General features: G+C 45.0%; 10 protein-coding genes across 10 annotated transcripts; 5 read left to right on the top strand and 5 right to left on the bottom strand.

Moving 5' to 3' along the window:
• Positions 1-291: 291 nt before the first annotated feature.
• PADG_11657 (uncharacterized protein) lies at positions 292-513 on the top strand (the record flags this gene model as incomplete). Its single annotated transcript, XM_010761586.1, has 1 exon — positions 292-513. One exon carries the CDS (start codon positions 292-294, stop codon positions 511-513), a length of 222 nt encoding a protein of 73 aa, XP_010759888.1.
• Positions 514-1,013: 500 nt separating this feature from the next.
• On the bottom strand, positions 1,014-1,753 carry PADG_03776 (uncharacterized protein; the record flags this gene model as incomplete). The annotated part of the gene is made up of 2 exons (XM_010760876.1): positions 1,014-1,203; positions 1,518-1,753. 2 exons carry the CDS (start codon positions 1,751-1,753, stop codon positions 1,014-1,016), a joined length of 426 nt encoding a protein of 141 aa, XP_010759178.1.
• A 2,494-nt stretch (positions 1,754-4,247) lies between these two features.
• On the top strand, positions 4,248-4,651 carry PADG_11656 (uncharacterized protein; the record flags this gene model as incomplete). Its single annotated transcript, XM_010761585.1, has 2 exons — positions 4,248-4,279; positions 4,357-4,651. 2 exons carry the CDS (start codon positions 4,248-4,250, stop codon positions 4,649-4,651), a joined length of 327 nt encoding a protein of 108 aa, XP_010759887.1.
• A 247-nt stretch (positions 4,652-4,898) lies between these two features.
• On the top strand, positions 4,899-7,669 carry PADG_03775 (uncharacterized protein; the record flags this gene model as incomplete). The annotated part of the gene is made up of 2 exons (XM_010760875.1): positions 4,899-7,193; positions 7,301-7,669. 2 exons carry the CDS (start codon positions 4,899-4,901, stop codon positions 7,667-7,669), a joined length of 2,664 nt encoding a protein of 887 aa, XP_010759177.1.
• Positions 7,670-8,355: 686 nt separating this feature from the next.
• Positions 8,356-9,878, bottom strand: PADG_03774 (uncharacterized protein; the record flags this gene model as incomplete). Its single annotated transcript, XM_010760874.1, has 4 exons — positions 8,356-8,719; positions 8,839-9,099; positions 9,182-9,533; positions 9,584-9,878. The coding sequence occupies 4 exons, from the start codon at positions 9,876-9,878 to the stop codon at positions 8,356-8,358; spliced, it is 1,272 nt and encodes a 423-aa protein (XP_010759176.1).
• A 1,040-nt stretch (positions 9,879-10,918) lies between these two features.
• PADG_03773 (uncharacterized protein) lies at positions 10,919-11,956 on the top strand (the record flags this gene model as incomplete). Its single annotated transcript, XM_010761293.1, has 1 exon — positions 10,919-11,956. The coding sequence occupies one exon, from the start codon at positions 10,919-10,921 to the stop codon at positions 11,954-11,956; it is 1,038 nt and encodes a 345-aa protein (XP_010759595.1).
• Positions 11,957-13,894: 1,938 nt separating this feature from the next.
• On the bottom strand, positions 13,895-14,452 carry PADG_03771 (acetate non-utilizing protein 9, mitochondrial; the record flags this gene model as incomplete). The annotated part of the gene is made up of 3 exons (XM_010761292.1): positions 13,895-13,950; positions 14,078-14,177; positions 14,240-14,452. 3 exons carry the CDS (start codon positions 14,450-14,452, stop codon positions 13,895-13,897), a joined length of 369 nt encoding a protein of 122 aa, XP_010759594.1.
• Positions 14,453-14,948: 496 nt separating this feature from the next.
• On the top strand, positions 14,949-15,818 carry PADG_03770 (S-adenosylmethionine-dependent methyltransferase; the record flags this gene model as incomplete). Its single annotated transcript, XM_010761291.1, has 1 exon — positions 14,949-15,818. The coding sequence occupies one exon, from the start codon at positions 14,949-14,951 to the stop codon at positions 15,816-15,818; it is 870 nt and encodes a 289-aa protein (XP_010759593.1).
• Positions 15,819-16,152: 334 nt separating this feature from the next.
• PADG_03769 (uncharacterized protein) lies at positions 16,153-16,407 on the bottom strand (the record flags this gene model as incomplete). The annotated part of the gene is made up of 1 exon (XM_010760873.1): positions 16,153-16,407. The coding sequence occupies one exon, from the start codon at positions 16,405-16,407 to the stop codon at positions 16,153-16,155; it is 255 nt and encodes an 84-aa protein (XP_010759175.1).
• Positions 16,408-20,455: 4,048 nt separating this feature from the next.
• PADG_03768 (uncharacterized protein) lies at positions 20,456-23,203 on the bottom strand (the record flags this gene model as incomplete). The annotated part of the gene is made up of 1 exon (XM_010760872.1): positions 20,456-23,203. The coding sequence occupies one exon, from the start codon at positions 23,201-23,203 to the stop codon at positions 20,456-20,458; it is 2,748 nt and encodes a 915-aa protein (XP_010759174.1).
• Between the last annotated feature and the right edge of the window lie 1,395 nt (positions 23,204-24,598).

Raw genomic sequence — 24,598 nt, 5'->3', positions numbered from 1 at the left:
GCAGATGTAGTCAGTCGGAAGAGGTTGACGAGGGGCGTGGATGGAGGATTCGTTGTCTCTCGTAGCGTCGAATAACTGAGACGTTCATATATACCAGTAGTATAGATAAGAGAGATGGATGGAGTAGATGAAAGGAAGGAAACCGAGAATTTATGAGAAAGATATGTAAGTTAGAGGATAAGGTCAAGCATTCCAAAGAAGTGTATAAGCATGAATAATAATAATAATAATAATAATAAAAAGAAATAAACAATATCCCAGACCGGAGGAGGAGGGGGGAAACAGGAGAGGATGGATTGCCTGGGGAGAGCCCAGAAGTTGGCTGACGTGATGATGTATCTAGGTTCGAATGATGCTGATGTTGACCGGACGGCTGACCTAAACCCAATGCAGGTGATGTGGAGATTCCTCTCAGACGAACAGCCAAAGGAATTGAAAGAAGCCAAGTCAACACCCAAAGAAACAAACCCACAACCTAGGGACGAAATATGGGGCCTGATAAGCATCAACTGACGCAAGCCGCCGAATCCTATAGGCTGGTGGGTCGAAAAGACTTAAAACTTTCTATGATTACATCCAACATGCAAGAATCCGCGGCCGGGATTTTGGGCGGTGTAAGGTGCAGCAGATGTTTAAACTAACAACCCACTCACTGCGTTGCGGCAGCACTTGAGAGTTATCCTTCAAGCCATCGTTAGTTACTCCGCATTACCTACACGATAATTGATGGCAAGTCGCAGAACATCCAGCAGTACAGTGGGGAATAAGACCACCAAGTATCCTTACATTCTGTCGAGATTGCTCTAAAAACAGGCGCATGTTTCAAAGCTTCTTTTCATGTTCATTATTTACTATTGGTACGAAAAAATGAAGTTTGATTCAACCCTGAAGATCCCACTTCCGCCGCTCGTATACGGAGCATGGCTTTAAAGAATATAAAATAAAATATAAAATAAAAACAAATAAAAAAAATTGCAATGATAGTCGAACCCCGAACAAATTATCAGTGATTTTTAAGCCCCTAACCGCAGGAAGATCCCTCTTTCATGCACAGCATTTCCCGAAGATATACGGTTGACCCCCCGACTCACCGGGAATTGCTGTGTCCGCATCAGTTTCGGCCCCCTGGAATAAGGAATGCTACGATGGACCGCCGCTGCAGGTGGGATTAGAATATTGACGACGACTCGAGTTTCCCTGTTGCTAATATTGAACTATTGGATAATCTGACACCGTTAACCCTGCACGTCGAGTTATTTTGGGGGATTTTTCGGTGTAACCTTCGGAAAATTCAAGAGAAGATAAAAGATAAGAGAAGATGCACATAAATGTTTACCCAATTTCAAAATAATTATTCCAGAACAGTGTTTCACTTTGCCGAATTTCTCCTTGGCTTTTTCCTAAAGTAAAAGTCTCAGCTCAACGCCAAAATGACGGGCGGGATGATCAGAGTTGTCCGTACGAATAATACCGGCTTGAAATGGCTCCCAAACCTTCCAACGTAAAAAGAATCTTACCCGTTATCCGGAACGCGTGGCTCCCTGCTGACAACCCGATCAACCTTGGAAAATTGGGATAACGGCTTTTTCACTGAATTTTGGTAACTAGTTGAGGCCAGTGTCTCATCAGATTTCCTTTTCCACTCATTCCATGCCCTTGCCAAGCCGTTGGACTGCAGCGGCACAATGATTCTAGAAGCTTGCGATACGAATCTCCGACATGCCTCCGCCATGGCCTGAATATTAGCTCCCATGCTCAAAATTGAACAGGGCAATGTTTTCATGCGTACGGAGTAGCATCGGCCGTGATGGGGGTGGCTCCCCTGCTCTTAATATCCATATCCATAATGCCAGCTCTATTGAAGGTATGTGTTTGGAAAGACCACTAACGGCATTTTCGATGATCGCAGCGCTTGACGGCTCAGCGACGAGCGGCTAATAATTGGATGATAACGTTACCACAGTTATTTTTAGAGCCGTAATAAGACCTCTCCAATAGGCGCTCTCGAATGAATCACTGCTATTTGAAGAATGTTCGAAATTCCATCGGACAGGGCTTGGGTGTTAAGAGTACAGTCTTCTACAACTACCATTTGAGCGTTTGTCGTTATATGATAGATAATTGACTGTTGGAACAAGTTGCTTTCACAGAGCTGCTTTTGCTAAATGACGAAACTTGACATGTCATTTTGAAGAAAAGAAGCAAGTTTATTTTATTGTGATAAATGTCATGCTTGTTTTTCTACCTCCAGAGATCCCCAAACAAAGAAATATATCTGTTGTTAGGGTCGGTTCAATAGATCTATCGACAGAGTTTCGACCGAATGTGTATTTGTTTAACCTCTTTAAGTAGTTATGGACACTCCCATATCCGAGATGGGTTGCTCTTCGCATAGCGTTAAATGCTAATAAATACCATTCAAGCATCGCAAAATGAGCTACACGAGCCCACTAACTGCCTTAATATTGGATATAGGTGTGGTACAGGTAGCATGAGATAATACGCAAGTACCCCTGGCCCACATCGCAACAGGATTCCATGGATTTGAAGCCAAGTATTCACGAAAAAGAATCGTCCATCTTCCAGCCTACTATAACCCCCAACTTTCAAAATAAAAAGTCCTTGTCCACGAAGATGCCTTGACTGGTGGTGGCAAGAGGCAGGATTCCCTTAACCGAGATTCACGATTCATTTTGGCTCTCACTGTACTTCATTCAGATATGAAATTCAGTTTGCCAATATTTATCTGCATTAGATAGTTCCTACAAACTTCCTTGGTAAACCACAATACACATACCCTGAAACGAGTGGAGACACGAGAGCAGCAAGTGGGCTCGTGCTCTCGACAGGAGGTGGGTAAAAACCCCAACCTAGTAGCTCCCATGGTCACAGGTTTCAATACGTCCCCAAGTTAATCCGATGAAAGCGCAGAATTGCGAGAGTAATCGCTTTCAGGAAGACTAGCAACATGGCTAAACATGAGGCTAGGCCATCCGTGATGGCAGATGTATCATTCGATCACGATTGATGACGAGTTAACGAAGATTCATCAATAAAGCTAGTGCTGATGCCAGGTAATTCTCATATCCCCACTCTGGCCGTCAATATCTTCCTTCATACCCTTGGCAGCCGATACTATCATTCGATTACACAAAGGTAGCTAGAGTGGGTTATAAAAAAAAAGGCTTTAAGGGAGTGGATTGGGGGCATGGAAAGATGAACCAAAAGCAATGTCCAAGTTAGACCAATGATAGAACCTGTATTGCTTTCTGTTACACAATGCTGTAACGCGCACATGTTTTTGCACAAATGACCTAGATGTCATGAGCGACTGTCCTCCCATCCAATCGGCATCCAAACTCGCTCGGTTCTAATTCACGACTCCTTTTCCGGATGGATGTATGGCCAATCCTCATAGTCGTGCTAAACCAGATTTCCAATCTGTAGCGTTGGTTGGCTCACTGCTTCCTTCGCTAGATAAAGAACTGGCGGCATCAATATTAATAAAATAAGGAAGCTTTTGCTGTGTATTTCCCCGATGGCGATGGGCGGGTAAGAATTTTAGGGCTCTGTAATCATATTCAGTGGTTCCGTTGGCGAGATAACAGTCTGTTTCATGCCATGCGTGTTGCTGCGATTTGTGGAGGTTGATTAGCACGTATGGTGGAAGACATTTAGAAAGGTACCTTAACGTTCTGACTTGCGTTTGGCTATGAATAAGTGTTTAAAGACGACATGCAGTGGAGAAGTGAGTGAAGCGTGTTTCACAAGGTCGACGACATGTCTGGGGTATGTTGGCTCAATTAAGCTTAAAATTTAATCTGGGGTTGGTCGGCCCGAATGGTCTGTGCGCATTTCATCCCGAACCAGCAACACGCGATTAAACTGAGAATGTGCTCTGTACCATATCCATTGTGCTGGGAATTATCAAAAAGGGACACTGTCAATTATGCTATTGCAATCTATTATTAGGGATTCCAGATAACAGAGACTACATCCTAAGACGTTTCTAATCTGCCCCCGAAAACCTTGTTTAGCTTCTTCATTCCCCAAACAGAAAGAGTGGAAATCGGCAATACTCACAGGGTGACGTCGCTCCGGTCAAACGCTGTAACAATGTTCCCTGACAGGCCGATAAAAGGAGTCTGTGGGTGCGGTTCAGGGATTTTCTGAGCCATCCACCGCGGACATAATCGGACATAATGAAACACCCAATTTTTTTGATTGCTCTTCACGAGAATACCCTCATGCGATATGAGCATTTAAATCAATCGGAAAGGTAATCCTTATCTTCTCCTGCTAGCCTCTAAACCAAAATCCAATCTTTGTCAATCAGCCACTCATTCCAAATATCAGGATAGCATTAACGGACCCGCCGGAGTCGAAATCCATCCCGAATAGCTCCGCCGCCATACAGTCAGAAAACAGGCGCAGAGATCTGACAGTCGCAGAGGAGGAAAGACCCGTTGCAACCAGCAGCCCCGATGCCTCACGGAGCTATTTGAAGCACGATCACGGGAGGAAAACAGGTGTTGATAAATGGCGAGGTTTTGGAGTTCCTAGTGAAGTCAGTAAGGTTGCAATAGAGCATGAGGACAAAAAAGCAAGAGCAAATTATAGTTGGTTCGTTGCAACCAACTTAAAAAGTTAGTTATTAGTCAGCCCCAGAAAATGATTCCCGTAATATATGGTAACTGAAATACCGTAATATTTCACATTTTGTTACACAGATCCTTTTTTCATCTGAGCATCAGAACCTTGGGCTGAGAAGAATGAAAGGACAAACACCATCTTCTCAATGATACAATGTATGAATGCATGGGAATATTCTTTTCTGATTTGTTTCCCTTTTCATTGTACTATCATATATAGCTTGGACTTTCAATTTTGTTTATATCATGACAAAGAAGAGAACATTGAAAAATAGCTTGGATGCTGGCCTGAAATCACTTCAGCAGCCACATTCTGCCAATATCAACCAGAGTGATGTGAAACCATTGCTTTCGCTCGAAAGCACCACAATGAGCAAGAAACGTAAAATAAAGGAGGATACAACCAGACCAGGGAAGCATAGTCCTGACCAAAAGTGCGTGATGTTCCACAATGGAAATTCATCAGTGGCAACAACAGCTGCCATTGAGAATGTTCCCGTAGCAAGGGATAACTCTACGAGCAATAACGCCATACCTATTCCTCCGTTGAGTAATATAAGAAATGTTGGCAGAGACAACAGAGACAAAAGACGAAGAGGTCCTGGTCATGCGCCTAATAATGCATCTACGTCGTTAAAAGACCGGGCGAAATTGCTCTATCAAAGCCGCAAAGAGCTGCCAATTTTTCCCCATGCAGATGAGATCCGCAAAAGCCTCCAACGCAATAACGTCACGTTGCTCGTTGGTGAGACTGGCAGCGGGAAGAGTACGCAGGTGCCGCAGTTTTTGGTTGATGAGAATTGGGCACGCCCCAAAAGCGTCAAAGTTCCTGCTTTAGCGACCAAAAAAAGAGGAGCGCCGGTTGAGGGCGAGTCAGAAATTTCAGGGATGAATGGCAGTGATCTATTGGAGAAAAAGACCGTTATGACGGATATCACGGTTGGTGGATGCATTGCCATCACCCAACCCAGGCGTGTCGCTGCCGTCTCCCTGGCGAGGCGCGTTGCGGAGGAAATGGGCACTCCACTGGGAAATTCCCACCCTGCGAGTAAAGTTGGATACTCGGTGCGGTTTGATTCTTCAACATCGCCTAATACAAGGGTAAAGTTTTTGACGGAGGGGATGTTGCTTCAAGAGATGTTGACGGATCCTTGGTTGACGAAATACAGCGCAGTGATTGTCGATGAAGTGCACGAGCGGGGGGTTAATGTCGATCTTATTTTGGGGTTTCTGAAGAATATGGTTTCCGGGAAAAACGAGGGAAGGGGTGGATTGCCGCTGAAAGTGGTTGTTATGAGTGCCACAGCGGATATGGAAAGCTTGATAGGGTTCTTTGGAGAAGGGTTGAAGAAGAATCAGGAAGAGAAACATCTAACGGGCTCTGAATGGAGTGGGATATCAAAGGAACATGGAATTTCGGAAAGTGGCAAGGTGAATAAGAATAGCGACATTCCTGACCACAACGGCCCAGCCCTGACATCGTCGAACGCCGTCTCGGTCTGCCATATTAAGGGCCGCCAATATCCCGTCAAGGTTATCTACTCTCCTGAGCCTGTTCACGATTTTGTAGACGCAGCTCTCCAAACAATCTTCCAGGTCCACATGAAAGAACCGCTCCCAGGTGATATTCTGGTATTCCTAACAGGACAAGAAACGGTAGAATCTCTCGAAGCACTCGTCAACGAATACGCCGTTGGGATGGACCCAGCATTGCCAAAAGTTCAAGTACTTCCCTTATTCGCCGCTCTGCCGCAAGCGGCGCAGCAACGTGTCTTCATCCCAGCTCCTCCGCGAACCCGCAAAATCATCCTTTCCACAAACATCGCTGAGACGTCCGTCACTGTTTCCGGTGTCCGCTACGTCATCGATTGCGGGAAAGCCAAGATGAAACAGTTCCGAACACGCCTGGGCTTAGATTCGCTCCTCGTTAAGCCCATATCAAAATCTGCAGCGATTCAACGGAAAGGTCGTGCAGGGCGAGAGGCTCCAGGTCAATGTTACAGGCTTTACACAGAAAAGGATTACTTGGCACTACAAGAAGCGAACACACCCGAGATCCTACGCTGTGACTTGAGTCAGGCGATTTTGAATATGAAAGCAAGAGGCGTGAATGACATTGTTGGGTTCCCTTTCCTGACGCGTCCGTCCCGGGAAACCCTTGAGAAAGCGTTACTGCAGCTCTTCAGCATCCAAGCACTGGACGAGACAGGGGAGATCAGTGTGATTGGCGAGAAAATCGCTAAGCTCCCTCTCACCGCGCAGCTGGGTCGGGTCCTGCTCGCCAGCGCGGAACAAGGGCCTGACTGCTTACGCAATGCCATTGATATCATCTCATGTCTCAGTGTTGAGAATATTTTCCTGAATACAACGTCTGAGGAGAAGAAGGGGGAGGCGGAAAAGGCACGACGGGACCTGTATCGAAGAGAAGGGGATCACCTGACGATGCTTGCTACAGTACGGGCTTATGTTGCTGAAACCTCCGATCGGAAGGCATGGGCAAATAGGCATCTCGTCTCATATCGGGCAATGCAGGCGGTTATGGTACGTGAAAAATATTATTCTCTTTCAAATTCTACTACTATTCCTCACATGGAGAGGTAACCACCAAGACTAACTAACAAAACGATGGGTATGTTCTGTTTGAACAGGACGTTCGAAAACAGCTCATAGCGCAATGTCGACAAACCAAACTCCTTCCAAACGACAAAGACGCCACCAGCGCCATCAGCAATAGTCAGACTATCTCTTCATCGGAAGAAGACCCTGTCCCGATCTTGAAATCCTTCCTCGCTGGCTTTGCTTCCAACACTGCTCGCCTCTTCCCTGATGGCAGCTACAAAACCATAGTTGGCAACCAGACTGTTGCCATCCATCCATCGAGCGTGCTGTTCGGCCGTAAGGTCGAGGCAATTATGTATGTTGAGTACGTGTTCACGAATAGAAGTTACGCAAGGTGGGTGAGCGCTATGCAGATGGATTGGGTTGGGGAGGCTTTGGGGGGAGGGTCAATGGTTTGAAAATGATGAAATAAATACCCCGTGGGGGGGAGCTTTGGACCTGAGCAAAACATCGTGTGGTGCATCAATAAATTTACGAATTTAAATCAACGGCTATTGCTTCCCATGTTCTGCACCGCGATAACCCTTTCGCTCCCACATATTTATCTTACCACACGACGCTTAAAAAAAGTTCACTACTTCAATGAAAGTGGTGCCGAATTGATTCCCCAGCCAGGAGCCTGCGTCATAAAATTCACCTTTTCCCCAAGAGCTTTCAGGATTTCGCAGGAAAGCTTTGGGGTTAGTGGAAAAAGGCTTGATGCCCTTTGGCCAAATGATCCGATAACTATCACTCGTTAGGATTGTTGAGTTCTCCAGAATATCAGATCTCTGGCAGTTCATACGGATGGTTTCAATAATTTTTATGGCTGGTAGTCTACATAAAACCCCTATCATTTCAACCTCTAACCCCTTGACTATGAACTACGTCCTGGAAAAAGTAACTAGCTAGATATCTGGGATGCAAAGGGGAGGGAGATTGCAACATGATTTCAAGCATCTGCGCCACCTGACCAATGACACAACAGCATTAAATAATAAGCGAAGAAAATTATTACCACTTATCGACCTCCAACAATATGTAAATATCTGGCATGTAGTTACAGGACGACCTTTAAAAAAAATTCTCGGAAAACACACTCTCTCTAATCCGCATCCAGCAGTGCCACAGGGGGCTGATTATTTACTTGAATTCCCCCTCTTTTCTTCTCATTGGTGTCCCAGAACGGGAGCGTCCATCCCCCTTTGCTCTCTGGTGTTGCCAGCCAGAGACGCATGAGATGTCTCCGTGGGGCAGGGGGTGGATAGTCTTTGTATTCCGTGCGGGCATGAAGGATGTGGGAGTTAGCGAGGAATTGGATATCTCCGACGTCGAGAACCATGTGGAGGGCGAGTCTGAGACAGGTCTCTTCGAGAACAGTGAGCGCCTCGAGTTGTGCGGGAGACAATGGCGGGATGATGCCCTTGTCGGAAAAGCGGGTGAGGGATCGGACAAAATATGGATCCCACCTGTGGAAACAATTTTATTATTATTATTATTATTAGACATCAATGCTTTCTGGAAAATAATTTTTTGGACTCGAAAGGAGGGCCCCACATGGTTTGAGGGAGGAGGTTTTGTTGCTCACTTCGCAAATACCCGCCCATCCTCCTTTGGCTCGACGTAGAAGATGCAGGCTCTTATATATTCCTCCTGGCCAATGCTGGTTTCCCCTTTGCGGTCTATATACCAGATAGGCTTCGTGAGCGTTTCAAGGACGTCCGGTCGTGTTTTGGCGATTACGTTGTACACCAGGTGTGTTGAGACGATATCGGACTCCCCACCCTCGAGCGCTTTTGCGATGCAAAGAAGTCCAACGATATCACTGTCGTCCGTGTGGAAGAATTGTCTGTCCCCATGCCGGAAGTGATTTAGCACCGGCAAATCCCATGGTTCAGAAGGAAACAACAGTCGAAAATATAAACACACACCTTGCGTTTGTTCTATATATGCGCACTTTGTCGGTTTGCGTGGAGTCCTCTCCCAGGTCCTTGACATGGCCAAGGACATGGCCACGGCCGTTTTGACTGACGAAGTATCCCAGATATGTGCCCAATCCCATATATGCCACGGCAGACTTGTGATTACCCCATTGCTCGACGGGAAATCCCTTGAACAGGATAAACCCTCTGCCATTGATAATGTCCTCCCTCAGCTCTGCGAGAAAAGATGAGAGTTTGGGGAGGGGGAAGTTACTCTGTGGTATGCTTATCCTCGGGTTAGAAATTCCCCGGGCAGATTTTGGCACACGCACACGTCCATTTCTTCGGTCAAGGGTTAAAACTTTGGAGATTAGTTCAGCGTACAGAGGAAAAAACCCACCTTAGAAATACCTGTCAGAGAAATTCTGGCCTCGAGGAAGGCATCCGCAGCCTGGCTCAACTCGGCAATCTGTGCTTGACTGAATCGATGCATCCATTTCTCAGGATTATTCGTGTAGTCCTCGGCCTTCCAGACTGTCCGACCGGTTATCTCTTTGGGGAAATCTGAGAATGGTTTCACCTGTTCACAGATTGGGGGATGCTGGCCGCTGGTCTTGGGCCCGTCTGGGAATAGGTGCAGTGGAAGGGGAGTGCCTTTGAGCTGGTGAAGGGCCACAGATGAATTTTCGCACTGGACAGGTGCCATGATTGGGATAATTTGTTATGAATGGGGCGGGTATGCTGATGGAAAGTTGATAATAAACCCAGAAAAGCATAGGGTAAACAACGCCCCTTTTATGTTTTTGTGTCCTTACTGTCGCGGGATCAGCCTGCAACAGTATTTGTACATTATGGCTTGCTGCAGCGTCCACCAAGGGACAATCAGGGTCGAAGTCAACTTAGTTAATTGTCATTTTATCAGTTGAATGCGACCATTCTGCATGTAAAATGGGTATTCTACTGGGCGGAAACACCGGGTTGGGTGGAGAGAAATGGGAGAGTGGGGTTAGACCCGGGCTGACAGCTCCTCGTAAGAACATAGATCAGAGGGGCGGATGGTGCAATTGATCGGTCTTCTGTTGTGATTCCATGACTTAGTTTATAGTTAATTACTTGACCAGTGGACGGTTTTGGATGATTGATGTTAATTAACATTTTAACTACATCGCCAAGTGGGAGGTTAAACTCGATTCTGGCTGGCTTCAACTTGGGGTTTTTCACCCTTGTTTTCCTCCGCCGAAACGGCTTCGGTGAGTGCTTGCAGCCAACTTCCTTGTATTTACCCCGGAGCTGCATGCATTCGCCTATGGTGTGCCTCTGATGGCAAAACCAGGAGTTGCCCGTATATAAATTATATATATTTGTATATTTATACTGTGGCAATGGTCGCCCGAAAGGCAAAGGAGAAAGAGATACAGCGGCTGCAGAAAACGAGCAGGCGTGATCAGGCAGCATGGCGGCTTCTGATATGGCCTGTTTGGTGGGCAGTTTACTACGTTTAGGCCAAAAGTGCTCGGGGAATAACTAAAGAACAGCCAAAGGACGCGCAGAGTGAGAGAGAGAGTCTACCAGTCTACGTGCTCTCTCGCCCTCCACCCCTCACGCTTCCTTCACAAGAATTTCCCCAAAAGAGCCATCTTACGGGCCCTGCTCGTTCTATAGAGATAGAGATAGAGAGAGAGAGAGAGAGAGAGAGAGAGAGAGAGAGAGAGGAAAGCTACTCAACCAACAGCGATTTAACTCTCCATGAAGCGACAACCCCAACTTTCCCTTTCCGTTGGCAAGGAACGAACCAAGGTGAAACCAGCCAAGGCGGACCCTGCAGAGATAGACTGGGAGAAGGGAGAGCACGAGGGTTTCGTTTCGATCGCAAACCATTCTCTTTTCCTGTCAGTCTACGGCCCAAACCGTCGCTACAACTCACCGATTGTGATCGTATTGCCCGATGCAGGATGCAGCTGCAGACAATGGACCGCCGTTCGGAAACTCATTCAACGAACAACTCGCGTTCTGCTCTACGATCGCTCTGGCTATGGGGACTCTGAGGAAATGTCAAACCCTACTACGCCCACTGCTGAAAATCTTGCACTCGAGCTCGATTCGCTTCTCGCTGGGGCGGAGATCAGACCCCCGTATATTCTCGTCTGTCACTCATACGGGGGGATCATTGCTCGGGAATTTCTACACTTGAAAAGGTTCAAGGGTGAACTTTGCAATGTCATAGGGATAGTCTTTGTGGAGGGTGATCATGAAAACACTCCGGCTTTAGCACGCCATCCGGGTCTACAGGCGCTCACCAAGGGACACGAGGATCTGCTCGAGATCGCCGAAACCGACGACGTCGTGTTGGATAAGGAAGATTACGAAGCCCTTGTAGAGGAGTCTCAAAGTTCTAAACTCCATGAAATGGCAGATGCTGAGTTCAGCCAGATTGAAGAGAGCTGCTTGGAACTAGGGAAGAAAAACCAGTTGGAAGCCGATCCACCCATTCTCGGGTCGTATCCTGTCAGTGTCCTGAAGGGAGACGCTGCAAGATCTCATGAGATATTATACGAACTTGCTATCAAGGAAGGGAGAGGAGCATCCATGGCACCCCAGGCCGAGTGGAAGAGGGTAATAGCTGATTTTCGGGAACTGGATGAGTTCCTGCAAACGGAGAATTTGAAACTGTCAACGAAACATTCCTACTCGATTGCAAGACGTGGTGGCCACAACATCCATCTTACGGAACCCAAAGCCATATTGAGGGAGGTTAACTGGGTGTTAGATAATACTTGGCGCTAGACAGGGAGGCGTTCCATTGGAGAAGGTTTGTTTAGTTGGCCTTTTGTTTTTTCATTTGGGGCGAGAGGCGCTGTTTTCGTTGATGGTATCCTTTCCTATTGGACGATTATGCAGCATCCGTTGAGTGTATGGATAGAAATGACCCTTCGTTATGTAGTTTGTTTGTTCAACCTTTTCAGAATGTCTTCGGTTTATGTTCGTTTCTCGCCTGCACATTCTTCTCCTCACGCTCGAAGCGTCCACAGAACGATCGTGTCCAGTTTAATTAAGAATAGGGCTTTGTATTTTTAATTCTCCACACTATGTGAAATGGCAAGTATTAGCTAGCTCATCAACGTTAAAAATGAATCAACCATTTCGGCAGGAGACACAAATTCCAGGGCTGGTCCTCCCGATTGCATGAAGCAGAGAATCTCCGTGCAAAGGAGCCGTAGGATAATAGTATTATGACAGACATGAATCAAAAACTGGCGAAACCGAGTACTTCGTGTATGATTCAAATCACGTATCCACGGATGGATACTGATGTCTTCACGACCTGAAACTGAAGACTGGCCCAAGGGAAATTCAGTGATAATAAATTATTCAAAGGGGTACTTCTTTCATGGTGTTATATACCTTGGTAACTAGTGGAGGGAGGATTGAAGAAAGGAAATAGCAAAGTACCATATTGAGAAATTCGTGGTGAGGTTGAGCAAGACAAAAAAGAAACATGAAGAAAACAGTAAGAGGTTTCTGAAGTTGAAAGAAACTTTGGAACCTGAGAATGCCAATATATATATAATAAATATTAAAAAAATTTCAGACCCAGATAAGCAACAATTAATAAAATTACAAGCATATCATGAAACAAAGGAAAAGTAGCCAGCTTACAAAAAATAAAGCATTTGCAGGAGAGTTTCTTACAACTGAATTGTTCCAGCTTTTAGTGTCAAGGTCTAAATACACGGCAGGATCAAGGACAACAGACCCCAAAACTACGCACGCTATCCCGTAATTTTCCGTAAAACGAAATCCAACTTTCATATCCCACAGCCAAGTTTTATATATCCCGAAAATAAAATAAAGATAAGAGATAGAGAGCCGATGCCGGGTGGATCGTTATAAATCAAAAAAAATAAAAAAATAAATAATAATAAAAGGGGGCCTTCCACCTACATCACCGTACACATGGTGACATGGTGATCGACAACATATTTGCTCCCAACCTTTTGTCTCACTGCGTAAAAGGGAGGTGCCCGGATTATTCGAATCAGATTTCGATCATACTTCCCTTTCATGTTGCATATGGGACACGTCTGGGGGCAAGAGGTTATGGTGCACCCCACACGGAACGGAAGGATGTTTGGCTCCTTCAGCATCGAGCAGTTGTCAAAACCATTTCCCTTTTTGCATGGGTGACCGATAGTGAACCACCGATGCAAACATGTAGGCGATTTGAAAAGCACGGGTCGACACATGATGTGTTGTGTTGTGTAGACTGTGCTAGAGAGTGTCGACGCAAAGTTTTTGGAAGAGAAATGAGTGATTGCCCTTAACAGAAGCAGGGTGGCTTTGATGGATGGGAGGGAAAGTATCAGTGACCAAACGACGAAGATCGATAGTGATGTATGTAGCTCTCTGTCCGCCTTGGATACCAATGGAATCGTATTCTCTTGATAGAAATGGATCTTGGATATAGAAGAGGAGAGGCTCAGGTTTTTAAACCATGCAGAGGGGAAGCACAAATAGCATCAAACACACAACATACTTTCGAATCTTGGGTGGTGAATGCCCATAGTGGAGAGGTCGAAGTTGTACACAATATATTCTTCACTCTTTGAACTGTAGCAAAGGGTGTGAAGTTAATGTTTAACAGCGCTGATAAATGATTCAAATCAAATCGCAAACAGTCAGGGAATAAACCATTGAAGGCCCTTTCATGCTTGGAATTAATTTTCAATCTTTGTTTTTAATGGCATTCATAAGTTCGTATAGCTGGCCAATCTGTTGGTCTAATAAGATACAGAAGTATAGGGTTAGTAATGATACGCTAGCGCGTCTGAAAGGGGTGAGGCGAAACACAGCCTGTAAAAGACAAAAGGAGAAAAGAGAAAGAAAGAAAAGAGAATAAAAAAGTACCACTCATTTTATCAATTTTCGCTTTGTCTAGCTTTTCTCCCTGCCAAGTGTCTCCTTCTAGTTTTTGAGCATAGCTCTGCCACTCTGTCAGAAATCCAACCTATTCCGCGATGTCAGTCTTTGCTTGCAAATGCGGTCATGAAGGTTGGCAAAATGGCTTACAATATGGATAGGATTATCTATATTCCTGTGAGCTCGGAATTCGCTCTTCACGTATTCATCACCGAGAAGACGCATATCCTTTGGAAGCTTTTTCCGATGGGCTCTTAGCAAACGACGATAGAGCTGGAGCGGTGGAAGTAGTGCAAACTGCTGTCCAGCATTTGAGAGAGTGGGCAGCGGATTAGCCATTAACAGCCTAGGGGACGCCCTCATTTCGAAATACTGTAGTCAAAATAGAAGTTGAATGAAATATAGGATCCGAAACTGTTAGAACTTGAGCAGCACAAAGCAGCGTGAAGGTTGGAGCTTTGTTCAAGGAGAAAGAGGATGCATGGAAGAAAGGGAAAAATGAAGAAAGGAAAGGACTAATTGTCCCAGGGCTGTCAGAATGAAGGTGAGAAAAAAAATCAATGACCTCTGATCTTATATTGCTGCTCGATATACGGAGTACGCTATGTATTCATGCATTGAAGGGCTTTGCGGAGACTCTCTCTTCCAAGGATGGTCACGATGTCTCCGTAACTACTCGGATCACGTGATGTATAATTTTCCAATTCCAAATGCCCCGACGCCAAAAATATTATCTTGACAACAACTGACTGAGCACAAACCTGGGAAGAGCAGCAAGTAGTCAATGGCGGCATTTATCTTACAGCGGGGTTTAACATCATGAGTTAAGCTTTCCGGGGATTCGTTCAATAATCTAGCCATGCTTCCAACCCCTTCAACCTCGCACGTTTGTTTCGACACGATCTATGAACCAGCGGAAGATAGCTATTTATTCCTCAATACACTCTCCTCCGCTATAGAGACTGCTTGGCTAAGCCGTAGATTCAATGACTCCGGCGATAACTCTTCCAAGCCGTGCTCTATCCCCAACTACTCCCCTCAACCACTTGTGGTGGAGGTCGGCATAGGCTCAGGCGTAGTCCTTGCCTTCGTGGCCGCAAACGCCATTCACATTTTTGGGAGGAAGGATATACTCACCCTGGGCACTGATGTGAATAGTAATGCATGCCGTGCAACACGGCAAACAATTCTCGACGCCATTAGTGAGTCCCAGAAGCACGAACTTGGGAATCCCGTTGCCAAAATGTCGGTAGGACCCTTTTTCCTGTCATCTCTTACGGCGGATCTGTGCACACCTCTCAGGCCTGGCTCGGTAGACGTCCTCATATTCAACCCTCCATACGTGCCCACCCCGGAACTACCAGATATGCCATCACCCGAAGTGGAAGACTCGGCCCCGGTTAACTCATCTCGGTCTAAATTCGAGCACGAGTCCCACCTCCTATCCCTTTCCTATGCTGGGGGGAAACTTGGAATGGAAACTACAAATCGGCTTATAGAGTCAATACCAGATGTTCTGAATCCAGCTCGCGGTGTTGCTTACGTGTTACTCTGCGCTCAAAATAATCCGGATGAAGTGAGATCGCGTATCGCAGGTTGGGGATTGGGCTGGATTGCTGAAATTGTGGGGAGCAGTGGTGCCAAAGCTGGTTGGGAACGGTTGGTGATATTGCGGATTTGGAGGCAATTCAATGCAGTAGAAATGAAAAGAAATGGTTTCGTAACATGATTTAATTTCACCAGCCCAGCGAGAGGGTAGTGTTTACATGTGCAAGGGTTACAGACCGCTCGAATTGACCTGTTCGTCAATCGAATGGACTAACATACTTCACCCACCAAAATGTTTCGGAGTTAAAAAATGTATATTAGAGCATGTCCATTCAAAGAGGCCCTTGTTAAACTCGTCTCATTCCGTAAGTTCGCCGACTCGAGTAGCAAGCAGAAAAAACAAAACCAGCATAAAATAAGACGAAGATTCATGAAGCCATCCATCCAGATCCACACATGCCAGAATTGTTGCAGAAAACAACAAAAAAAATTATAAGGCAACACAAAGAAACATCCTACATCATTGGGTTCTTCAGAGGTGATAATTGTCGTTGGTTCAGACGCCCAGATAAGATTGGAAACTCATTGCAGTAGAGAACATGGCCTCTTTCTAATCCTTTACTCAAACTCCCATATTGAGATATTGTCAGGTCAGAACCCTCGCCCCCGTCCTCGCCCTCTGCCCCTCCCGCCGCCTCGGCCTCGGCCACCGCCTCTTCCCCGTCCGCGATCCGTCTCCTTCCTAGCTTTGTTCTTTGGTTTTGGAGCATCATCGACGAGTAATGTATCCAGCGGAAGGCTGTCTGGGAGTATGTAGTATCTGATTGTCGAGCCACGAATGTTTATTGTATCAAGGGAGATAGGGTCGCGGCCTTTTGTGGTCATCTTGACTGTTCGCAGCGCCGTGTTCATTTGAGGAGAAACGGATGTGATGGTACCATGGAGAATGGTGCCTAATCAACTCCACAACAGGTTAATAACAACAAGTTTAAAAAGAACCAAATAGTTTATCATATGGAGGACATTGCGCTGGAGGCAAAGGTCACCAAGGGTCAGGGACGGAAGAATGGATGATCGCGTGCACATGGTATAGCAATAAGTGGAAAGAGGGTACCATTTTTGAGCTCAATCGTCACTGTTTCATTCGCACACTTCATGAGAAAGCTATATCAAGCGAAATTTTATCAGCTGGCAATCCCAAATTTTTTGGCAAAAATGAATAGAAAGCTCCTTGGGGGAATGTCGAGGGATGAACACTTACCGTACGAGCTTCATGATGTAATGTGTGCCCGCTGGCACAAAAGCAATTCACTGATTCAACGAACAATATTGATCCTATCCCGCAAAACTCGTGTTTCGGTGGAATTGTGGAGTAGGACGGTCGAGAACCACTGAATTGCAAGGTTGATGCCGCGACATGATGTGCTTTGGAGTTGAGGTCGACATTTCCCAAGAGCGGCCAATCACGTGATGTCAAACCTCAACGCGGAAGTCTGTAATTTTTGACATCAATTCAAGCCGAATATATTTATTTATTATTTTAACACTCTACAGATTTTTGTTTGTTTCTTTCAAAGTTATGGACAACATCACAACGAAGCTCTTGCACAAATTAAAAAGAATATGCCACTTCTTCAATACGTAAGTCCGCAGCCTGCTCTGCTCATTAGTTGATGAATGTTCTCTCTCATCAGCAAGTTAAAGCTTTCAACTCTACAAGTCAGATGATTAACATTCTCTGATCTTCAATGAAGATCTAATCGGTTTTCTTCCTTGAAAACGTTAGGGTTTTGTGTCTCTTCAATGAAGGACACACCATGGCCTGCCCAGTTACAAATTTGTTTCTTAGGTTGTCCTACATTAGTTACCCAATGTGATGGGTAAAAGTAAAGCTGTCAGGCTGCTTTCAGTGGCAGCTCACACAATCTGTGCATATCCGCCGAAGACTCCCTTTCCCATAGAAGCAAATTATATATATTTTACTTGGGAATTTACCTGGCCGTGCCTACAACAACTGTGGATGTTTCAGAGATTGGCCTAATCGGCTTTTTACGTCTCCATAAGCTTAAGGAACTACATCACTTTGCTAGGATCCTGGATAAGTGGCCTACCAACAATGCGGAAGCTGCAAGCCCATTTCTCAAGCGTAACGATTCCTGCGGATGGATCTCAGATGCATCAAATGATACGAACCGGCTTTGGTGGAACCTACATCACAACCCAGGGAAAATCAATCTTCAGCTGAGGCTCCATCTGATTTTCTGTGTCCTGTTCAAGATCCTGAAGTGTGGACTATTTTCTGTCCTCTGCATTCAATCTTAGAATGTGACACAGAAGCATTTGTGATGCTGTTTCTGATCAAATCATTGTCCTTCACTGCCTTCTAGAGTTGCACAGTATTGAACATCCTACTAGAGTTTGACAATGAAAAAGGAAAAAAAAAATATGTACCTTTCTCATCAAATCAGAAAGTTATCATCTGAAACCTGCTGGCTTCATTGAGCAGGTGTTCATCACTCACACTTCTCTACTTTATTTTAGCACTTTTTAAATAAAATTTTTTGAAGTTTTGCAGGTTAAATTGTACTTCACTCTATAAGTGTTTTATTTACTGACAGTTTCAATTTTTGTTGAATCTCACCTATTTACTTTCATTAATGTAGTAAACCAATCAGATATTTCAGTGAAACAAAATATATAATTTGAGATGCTTGCTAATTTAGTTAGAAAAAAACAAAATACACAGAATTTAACACCAAGTAAAAAGCTTTGTTAAAACAAACGCTTGTAAAAGTAAATTGACAAAAAAAAAATCCTTTTTGCTCAAACCATTCTCAAGTACTTTCAGATGATATGGCCTGTCACTTTCAGTTCTCCCCACCTTTCATTTGAAGAGTTTTTCTTTCTTGCTTATTTCCAAAATTTTCTGCGGTTCTGCATTCGCTAGATCCTTATTTCAAGGCTCTCATGAGAGGTTGAGTGTTGACTATCAAGGAAAAACCACGAAGATTTTTGGTGGTTGAGGTGTGGTTAAAATAAGCTTATTTTAACTTCTCCCGCGCCAACCATGTGGCTCAACACGTGGGTAATCTATGCTTCCTCCCGACTTAGGAAGTTACTTGTTGTATTCAGGACAACCTGGAAAATCATCATAACTGTTAAATCCATTTTTCTTTATTCGACACAAAATTAATATCTTCACTTTAACATGCATCATAGTAGGCTTAAAGGGCTTGATCTGTAAAGCATTTGAAGAAATTAGATTCATTAAATCAAACATGCATGCTTTACTATGAAATTCATCCATAGAAATGTTGTCCCTGGGCATGTTGAATACATACAATTGTATCACTCATTATAAGATGTGCTATTAGAAGCCAGAATAATGAATGAAGAACTAAAATCTATATTGTTTTGTTGAATAGGCAATATTCAAATTATCTTGGTAATATAAGCATACATGTTTGTGTAGGTGCTGAAAAGCACTAACTTTCTCTTTCTCCCATCCTCCGCTGGGAAATATGAGTTTAGACTTTGTAAAAAGATATTTTAAGCCTCGATACCATCACCCAAAAGTTTTAAAGTCAAAATGTTGAATATAAAAGTGTGAATATTACTTGAGAAAGTGAGGACTCATTTTAAGTTTCCTCCAGCCTGTCAGTTGCTAATAGCTTCAGAATAATAGTCACAAGATTAAAAATGTGCCTCTTGTTGACAAGCACTTCTCCTTGATGTCCCAGAACGCAACTCTAGTAGGTTCATGTTTGAGTGACTGTTGAGAGTGGTTGAGGTTTGATTAGCATTAGCAAAATTAGCTTTCAGCATATATTCTTCCTTTGAGGTATATGTTTGTACGTTCATGTATCACATACTGACTCAGAAAGAATTGCATCATCACAGTACAATAGAAAGTGTTCTTTATACTTTTCATTGAGAATCTCTGTACACATCTCACACATAGTGCAATGTCAGTTGATAGAGATTAGTGTATAATTAGTGGACTGTCTGAGATCTTCATTATCATAGAAAATGTCATAGTAAAGAGATAGTTCAGAGACTGTAGATATCAAGTTTTTGAACATATGGTCAAATATTTAGTTAGTCAAAGTGACACTTTGAGTATCTGAACATGTGGATGCAGCTGATGCAATCACATAGCTATGCTCAAGACATCCAAAGCTTAATGAAACAAGTTTGGAAAGTTCTCAAAAATCCTGAAACATCCCTGATTTTTTTTTTTCTTTTTTTTTTCTTTTCCTTTTTTCAACCATGTTGCTTTAAGGATTTTTGATTAAACACTTGCAAAAGCCAATATGTGTTTGTCTTAAAAGTACCACATATATAAAAGCACGAAGCCATAAAATTAAGATTTCAAATATCCCTAATCCCCCCCTCTTTATTTTTTCCGCTGGGGAGGGAGTGGGGAACAAAAAGCCACATTCAGAGATGGGTGATCACATAATATCTGTACCCGACCAAAATCATTTAGCCATACTCAGCCACAGAGGCTATGTCTCACCTCTGAGTTGGAACAGTAGCCAGATTAGAAACAGAGAACCTTCAAGGAACCCAAATCCAACTTGCAATTCAAACCTCCGTTTATCCAGAGACCCCAAATTTGTCCAATCAAGCAAACCCCAGGTCAAGAACAGGCCGCATTGAGACTGCGTGACAATCACCAGTATTAAAGGGCTAGGAAAGCGAGCACAACATGCTTGCTTGTACATATGTGGTAGCTGTGACGTCAAAGTTAAATGGAGAAACAGAATTTACAAGGAACAACAGAAAAAGATCGGAAGTACACGGAATATCTAAAGATCAACTACTCAGGACTTGGCAAACCTGCCCGACAAAACCTTTCAGTCCCAGCGATCCTGAAACGGAATGAAGTGAGGACGACGATGTTGCCAGAGTTGTTGCAGGCATGGCAAGCACACGGGAATTCAATTCAATCCACTCCACAGAAGAGACGAAGGAAAACGTGATATTGATATTGTCGGATTCATGCGGATTATCGCATGAGCCACCGGTAATGTCCGCAGTTGGCTCGGGATGGCGATGGTGTGAGTCGCTTGCAGGCAAAGAATCACTATCAAGCGGAGAGATCTCTGCATCGCCCACAAGGGACAGTCTTTGGGTATTCCTGTTGGCCTCGACACATGTCACTTTCGCAGCCGCCCTGATACTAGCAATGTAGACAACAGCATGTCCTCCGATAATAAGCGAAGAGGAGAGTGTGGAAGAGAAGTTCGAGGCTGGAAATGAGGCAACAAACCCGGTGTAAAAGACCGGCGCGAGTAGTGAGCTCGGTATCGTGAGCGGGGAGGAAATTGGGTGGAAATCAGCTAGAACCATACCTTTTCGAATTTTCCCTAGGTATGGAATTACATCAGCGCCGTCTATCCCTATTGTGCCGATCTGGTGCTCGAGTAAAGTTGTGACAGGCAGTCGCAGATTTCGGAGACTGACAACACGGACTACTTGCCAGTGAGCTCGAGCCTGTGAATGATCCTCATCTGGAAGGGCATTGTGCAAATAAAATGTTGCAAGTTCCAAAGGAAGTGATCTGCTGAACATCGGTTTTGACTGCGACACCAGGTGAGACGAGTCTATATATGCTTGGGAATCCATGATGAGTGGACCAACAACAAGCTGGTCACCAATCGAGATGTAACCACAGCGGACGCGACCGCACAAAATAATTGCCCTATCATGCTGTCGCTTATTGTCACCCGCTACAGAATACACCTTGAGCGCTGGCATCTCAAACACTTCAGTAATATCGAATAGCTTGGCGGCTTCATGTGGCACATTTGTACCGCTAGTCATTGATATTGGCCTTCTGGAGCTCTTTGCGGGAATTGGAAGGGTTCTAAGCATTGCATGCAGTTTCCCAATCCCTGCTCCGGTAACAGAGCTGGTAATGACGATAGGGACCTTGTTCGTCCAGTTGGTACCCACAGAAGCAATTGCGTTGTCCGCGTCCAGCTGGTCAGAAGCTGAAATCTGTTGAAGGTTCACATCCTGTTCAGTTGTGTCTGTTGGGGCCGGAAGCATGACAGGCGTCCTTCCAGTCAACTTGATCGTTGATAGTATTTGTACCAGTGTTTGTCTTATACCGGACCGAGTTGCCATGTCAAGTTTAGTCACAACGACAATGACAGGAAGTTCTAACTTCATACACAAATCCAAATATGACAGAGAAATATCGATATCGCGGCGCCCATCAATTGTTGCAGAATCTGAGTGGCTATTGGCTGGAACGCAAAGCAGGAGATAATGAGGTTCCCAACTAACTAAACCACGTAGAGTCGATTTGAGGTACTTTGTTGATCCAGGTAGATCAGAAAGAAAGATCAGCCTACCACCCTCCGCAGTCGCATGGATGTCATTCCAGGCAGTAACATTGCCAGATGCATAGTTCACCACATCAGGGGAGGATCCCAAACCCTCAGTATCATGAGGAGAATAACCAATTAGCTCCTGTGCTATTGAGCTTGTGATCCCAGAGGCGATCTCATGGCGGTGTTTCAGAAGGCTGAGCCTGCTCTTTCCTCTGCCATTGTCAAGAGCGGAGGTAGACAACACACCGAGAAGAGAAGACTTTCCAGCGGTTGAGGGTCCAGCAAGGGCTATATGAAGCTGTGGTGTGGAGAGGATAGTCTCCTTCTCAATAACTAGCGGCGAGGATATGGCAGCCACTCGGGAATTGGATAATTGACATCGGTCGCCGACGGGAGGTTGTTGATCGCTCTGTTTGAGATCAGGGCTAACAAGAGCCTCGGCAACCCAGAGTTTTTCAGAGCGAAGCACCATCGGTTTGGTTTCGTCATCCGCGTTCTCATTCCACTCACAATAGCCAACAGCTACTCTCCTTAGAACTTCAACGTTGCAACCCAAACTCGCAGCCATCGCTCGAAGATTTGTAAGACTCTCCTCCATTTCATCTTCAGCAAGACCAACAAATGTGCCATCATCCGAGACTCCAATTTCGTATAAAGCTCCCTGGGATTCTTCAAGGCCTGGAAGAAGCCGGGCAGGTACACTCGGGACATTGAGCATCGGGGTCACCTCTGGCAAAACGGGGAGGACTAGGTCGACAGTTGAGGATGAGTGGAAAGGAGAAGATTGCTGTAACCGCCAGAGAAGCTGGGTAGTAAGCTGCTGGAGCCTATGCTGTCGCGATTGATTTGACAACGTTTGAGTGGGCCTAGAAGCTTGCTCTGGAGATAATGATGGAGACTCAGAATTGCCTGGATGCGATTTAGAGTGACAGGAACCTGAAGTCATATTTCCGGTGGATAACGACAGAAAGGAACGCCGTGAACGCAAAAGAAGGTGAAGCTTATACTCCGTTGGGCCATCCTGTGGTTCTGCATCTAGTTTAGTGATCCCGCACTCTGCTAGGAAGTTCGGGTCAGTAGGATCCAGGGCGCGGAAGGATTCATCTCGGCTGCTCTCGCCTTTAGTCCCCGAAGGAATCGGTCGCGGTGTCGTCGTGCCAGGGGTTGACCATGGAGACGACACCCGAGGCAGATCTGGATCGTAGGTGAAAACTGAGGCCATGGGGAATTTTTGAATGATCGTCAGTTATCTTAAAAGCAACAGGGAAAATAGATTTCCCGATCAACGCTTATAGAAGCTTCCCGATGATGTTTTGATTTAAGGACCGCTCCATAACTGGACTGGTCCGTATGCGAGGTATAAAAGATGTAAATATCGAGAGCTTGTACGAGAGGAAAAGACTTGCAAAACTAAATTTAGGAACTGAATCATTTTGAAGCTCTGCTCTGCTGTATTGATGATAGCTGGGAGATAAAAACAGCTCAAATATGATTTTGGCGGATCTGAAGAGTAAGGGGAACAGGTATCAGAAACAAAATGAACACCAAATTATCAGTTATATCCTCAGCCGTGATAAAATCAGGCAGAAGGCAACATGTTTGTCTGTGTCGTCAAGAAAAGAGTCATATCAATGCATCAATTTTTCGATTTGTTCATCTCGACGTTGATTTGACATTGACAAGCGAGGTTTGGGTTGGCCTGATTTGCCACGTGATCAGGTCGAGCCATTGGGCAAGTCCGTGAAGGGCGCTAGTCCGTAATAGGAAGTCCTGTCACCTTTGACAGAGCGCAACAGCAGAACGATTATTCTATTATTTACTCGGTCTCAAGGAATTCCGCTTTCCCAGATTCAAGCACACCGCGTTTCCCGTCAAGGGGGAGTGTGGGATTTATTTACCCTTATAGAACTGCCTGTCCCGCCTGGGATACCCAGTCAGCAGCCATCAACTCCAAAAGGTTTTCAAGTTGTTAATCACCAGAATCGTATCTCAAAAAATGATAGATTCGGACTATGACACGCGGGCGGGTAGTAGAACAGTCAGCGTACGGGCCGGAAGCCGCTTTCCAAGGCTGCCTGGTTTATATTATAATCCTATCGTGGCTGGCTGGCTGAGTTTTACCTATAGAATCATACCATGGGGTAATCTCTATTCGGATCATTCTACCGAGCTGATGGGCTGCAGCCTGTAGGGCTGAAAGAGTGTTTGCTCTCTGCCCACGACTAGTGTGTTAGGATGACTCCAGGGGACTTTTTAAGTATTGTTTCCTGGCGTCGCTAAATTACGGAAGCAGACAAGGTGTTGGAATGAATGTTACCTCAATTAACCTTCATGTAACTACAACGTGGAGGCTTCTGAGTGTTTTAAGCCCATGCGAAAATGAGTGGAACAGTCGGGCAGCCTGTCCCAACGGCACCAATTGCCGAAGAAAGTGCCGTGTTCTGCTTGCCTCTCTGACTGAATGATCAACCACTCAGCATTACGCTATGAGTCAATCTCTCTTGGAACATGAGGAACCATCAAGGATGAGAAAGAGTAAGTTCATGCGTAATAGCCACCCTATTTGTACATGATCTGGATAACTGTATGCGCCCCTGCAATCGTCGATTGCATAGTT

The sequence above is a fragment of the Paracoccidioides brasiliensis genome (assembly GCF_000150735.1).
Source record: "Paracoccidioides brasiliensis Pb18 unplaced genomic scaffold supercont2.4, whole genome shotgun sequence".
Classification (NCBI taxonomy): domain Eukaryota; kingdom Fungi; phylum Ascomycota; class Eurotiomycetes; order Onygenales; family Ajellomycetaceae; genus Paracoccidioides; species Paracoccidioides brasiliensis.
The sequence above is the reverse complement of the archived record's forward strand: the minus strand, read 5'-3'. Positions and strand labels throughout refer to the sequence as shown.